Source organism: Pectinophora gossypiella, chromosome Z (assembly GCF_024362695.1).
Source record: "Pectinophora gossypiella chromosome Z, ilPecGoss1.1, whole genome shotgun sequence".
NCBI lineage: Eukaryota > Metazoa > Arthropoda > Insecta > Lepidoptera > Gelechiidae > Pectinophora > Pectinophora gossypiella.
Genome location: NC_065433.1, coordinates 8,849,266 through 8,852,425, shown reverse-complemented (window position 1 = coordinate 8,852,425; position 3,160 = coordinate 8,849,266). Strand labels below are relative to the sequence as shown.

The window sequence follows — 3,160 nt, the reverse complement described above, 5'->3', positions numbered from 1 at the left end:
TTACTATACACCCACCGTCTTTTCAGTTGTGTGTTATTTTATTTTATGTTTACCTCTGACTAGTTCAAATAGAAATTATAATCGTGAGCTTATGTTATGTTATATTATAAAGGTAATATAGGTATAATCCGTCCGAATTAAATTAATATTTTGTGTCAAGGACGATGCGTATTTGCGAGGCAACTCGATTCGCGGGCATTATTATGCAGATATGTGGCGAATGTAGAAATAAGTACGATTTGTCACTTAGATAGGTCTAAGTAGTAAAGCTTAACATGATTGTGCAATGGCGAGGAGCTACATTAGGGCGAGTTCCTTCTTGACTTGCTGCATGAAGTCAGTGCCGGCCTCTGCTAGGTCCCTGTCTCCCGCCGTGGGGTCCAAGTCCGTGGCCGAGGTCTGCGGAGTGCCTTCCTCTGCCTGACGCTGCTTCAGCCGGATCTCACGCAATCGCGCCTCCAAGATGCGCTCGCGTTTGCTCTCGCGCTCAAAAATCTGTACATAATCATTACCGATAATTTGTTTTATCGCGATCTATAGATACTGCGCAGTGCGTTGCTCCACAGTAATTTAAAATTAACAATTTCAGTTCGATATTCGATAACATCTAGTAGTTTTATGAAGCTCTAGTGAAGGTAGTAAAGGGCTTTTTAATGTTCTTTTCATTTATCGTCATGCATGATTAAAAACCACATAGCCGTACGTGCAATTACCGAATGCACCCTTATTGATGTTCAGCTTGACATAAATACTTTCTTGGGTTTAAATGACGATTATAAGACTAACCGCAGTGAGGAGATGCTTGTCGTTCTTGTCGGTTTGCACGAGGTGGTGCGAGAGTTCGACGAGGTAGACGGTGCCAATTTTGTTGCCAATAGTCAAGAGAGAGCCCTGCAACATAAGCGCTGTCAGGGTGATTAAAGCAGTGAAGGGGGCCATTATACGCAGTAAGTACCTATTTCTATGCTGGATTTAGAACGAACAGAAAATTAGAACTCAGCCAGCTGCTAACTTGAATTGTATCCTTGGTAGCTTGATGGAACATTATGGGCCGTGGGCTGATCGCCTACCACTTATAAAAAGGTGATGGCGCAAACCGAATGGTGCCAATATATGGCTGTAAACTATCTTTTAATTACTTATGCCACTGCTCACGACATTGTAGATTACGGGCGTGAGTTTTAATTTAATATATTAAGGTACCTGTTCGTGGAACGCCTGCGTGAGAAGTGGAGCCATGCCGAGCTGCATGGTGAGGACTGGCTCGCCTTGTCGCCGCAGCAAGTCCCACAGTGACAATTTCCCGTCAGCCCCGGTCATTAGCATGAGCGAGAGCCGCGTAGGGCTCCAGACGCCGCTGGTGTAGTAGTACCGCAGCGGCGGCGACCACAGCACAGCGGATTCGCGGCAGTCCTCGCTCCACACGCGCACCGTCCAGTCGCCTACCGTCAGGTAGTTCTTCGGGAACGATGGGTTCCGTTGCAACGACAGCACTGGCCCGTTGTGCGTCGGAATCTGTATTACACAATGTTTATGTCCAGTATAAAATTAATGTATTATTTATAAAACTTGGCACTTCTTGAGAGTTATGGGTTGTAATAGGAACTGATATAACTATAATGGTAAAAGTACATAAAAGTACTTTCGGAATAGATGTAAATAGCTATATAAATTGTAAAATGTCAATGTAGTGATTTATTAAATTAAAAAGGAAAATTGAAATAAAACCACCTTGGTAGGAAGCTTTTCCATCGGTGTTTTTCCCTTGCGGTTGCCAGCGAGCACTAAGCCATTTTCGGTGCCTACCATGAACCGCGTGGGGATGGTGGGCTCGTACTCGAGTGCGGATACGCCGTATGACGTTGCCATGCTTTGCTCGTCATTGCTCGATTTCACTACGTCTAAGATCATCTCTTCTGTGGGCTCGTCGAGTTTCCGCAAGTCCCACCATTTGCACGCGCCGTCCGGACTTCCCGAGAAGAACTCCATGCCAGTCTTGGAGTGGATGAAGAGGACCTTGCGTACTAAATCTCGATGCGCCACATGCGGTGGGCAGCAGGAGGTGGCGCCGCCGCCGCGCCGGGCGTCATATACTGCCACCTGGCCGGTGACCAGCCCGCCCACTAACAAGTTCTCATCGCGCGGATTGTATATCAGGTCCAGCAGCGTGTTGGCTGGATGCAGCATGGTTATGGGTGAGGTCGCGTTCTCCACGTCCCAGATAAAAGCTACGGTGGCCTTGCGTGGTACGCGGTAGTAGTCCATCTCCACGTAACAGGTGGAGAACTGCTGCGGCTCCTTGGGCCGCCAGCTGATCGATGACACGGGCCGCTGCAGCGGGTCGCGGTACTGATTGCAGGTGCGGCAACTCGTCACCTCTACGGGCGGTAGCTGCGTCATCTCCGCGTAATATGTGCGGTACATGTCGACCGCGTTGTTCTGCAGAATGTAGTGCTCCATACCCTGCGCAAGGAATATCGTTATCCCAGTTTTACTTGAACATCACTCAGTGAGAGGCAGGAAGGAATCTACTCACCGGAGCTAGCATCATGACACAATGTATGTAGGGGTCATCTTTTTCAACTTTGCGGCGGTATCGCTGTGTGGCCTCGGGATCGTAGATATTGATGTCACGAGGCCAGCCCCCTTCGTCGTGGTTGGCGCCGGACACCGTGTACTCGGCCCTGCAAGCGACTGGTGTGTGATAGTGTGGCACGGGCACGAACCAAGACAAGACTCGAGGTCTTCAACTCACCGAATGGTATTGATGTACATTTCGGAGAAGGCGGGCGTGTTCTGTACCAGTTGGTGTACCGGGTTGCGCAGGATGTAGCGTTTGTGCTCCGCGATGTCTGTGGGAATGGAGTCGCACATGTCGGGCCCCTGTTCGCAGAACAGCGGCTGCCGCCCGAACTCGCATCGCTTTTTCGAGTACTGGAAGCTGATGTCCATTGCCGTTTATTTACTACTAACGCTATAAAACTACAAATTACTCAAAATACTAGTATAATACTATTATAAATTACAGAAGATTGTTAAATAAGTTTGATTTTTATGTCAATAAAACGTCTATTAAACGTACTGATTACATTCTCTTTGATATCTATTCTGGATAGACCAGAAACATTTTCATACTGGCCGGATTTGAAGAATAATATTA

The 3,160-nt window shown here is 47.6% G+C and overlaps 1 protein-coding gene across 1 annotated transcript; it reads right to left on the bottom strand.

Annotated features, from left to right (window-relative positions):
• Positions 1-297: 297 nt before the first annotated feature.
• Positions 298-2,952, bottom strand: LOC126380261 (dynein axonemal intermediate chain 2-like). Its single transcript, XM_050029541.1, has 6 exons — positions 2,756-2,952; positions 2,537-2,684; positions 1,732-2,463; positions 1,204-1,515; positions 787-891; positions 298-495 (listed from the first exon to the last, which is right to left on the bottom strand). Exons 1-6 carry the CDS (start codon positions 2,950-2,952, stop codon positions 298-300), a joined length of 1,692 nt encoding a protein of 563 aa, XP_049885498.1.
• Between the last annotated feature and the right edge of the window lie 208 nt (positions 2,953-3,160).

What these genes read in the sequence shown, in the direction of transcription:
- LOC126380261 (XM_050029541.1), bottom strand. Translation starts at nt 2,952, where the DNA reads ATGGACATCAGCTTCCAGTACTCGAAAAAGCGATGCGAGTTCGGGCGG. An exon ending in ATGTACATCAATACCATTCG is followed by an intron (nt 2,685 to 2,755) that starts GTGAGTTGAAGA and finishes AGTCGCTTGCAG; the next exon opens with GGCCGAGTACACGGTGTCCG. An exon ending in GTGTCATGATGCTAGCTCCG is followed by an intron (nt 2,464 to 2,536) that starts GTGAGTAGATTC and finishes TTCCTTGCGCAG; the next exon opens with GGTATGGAGCACTACATTCT.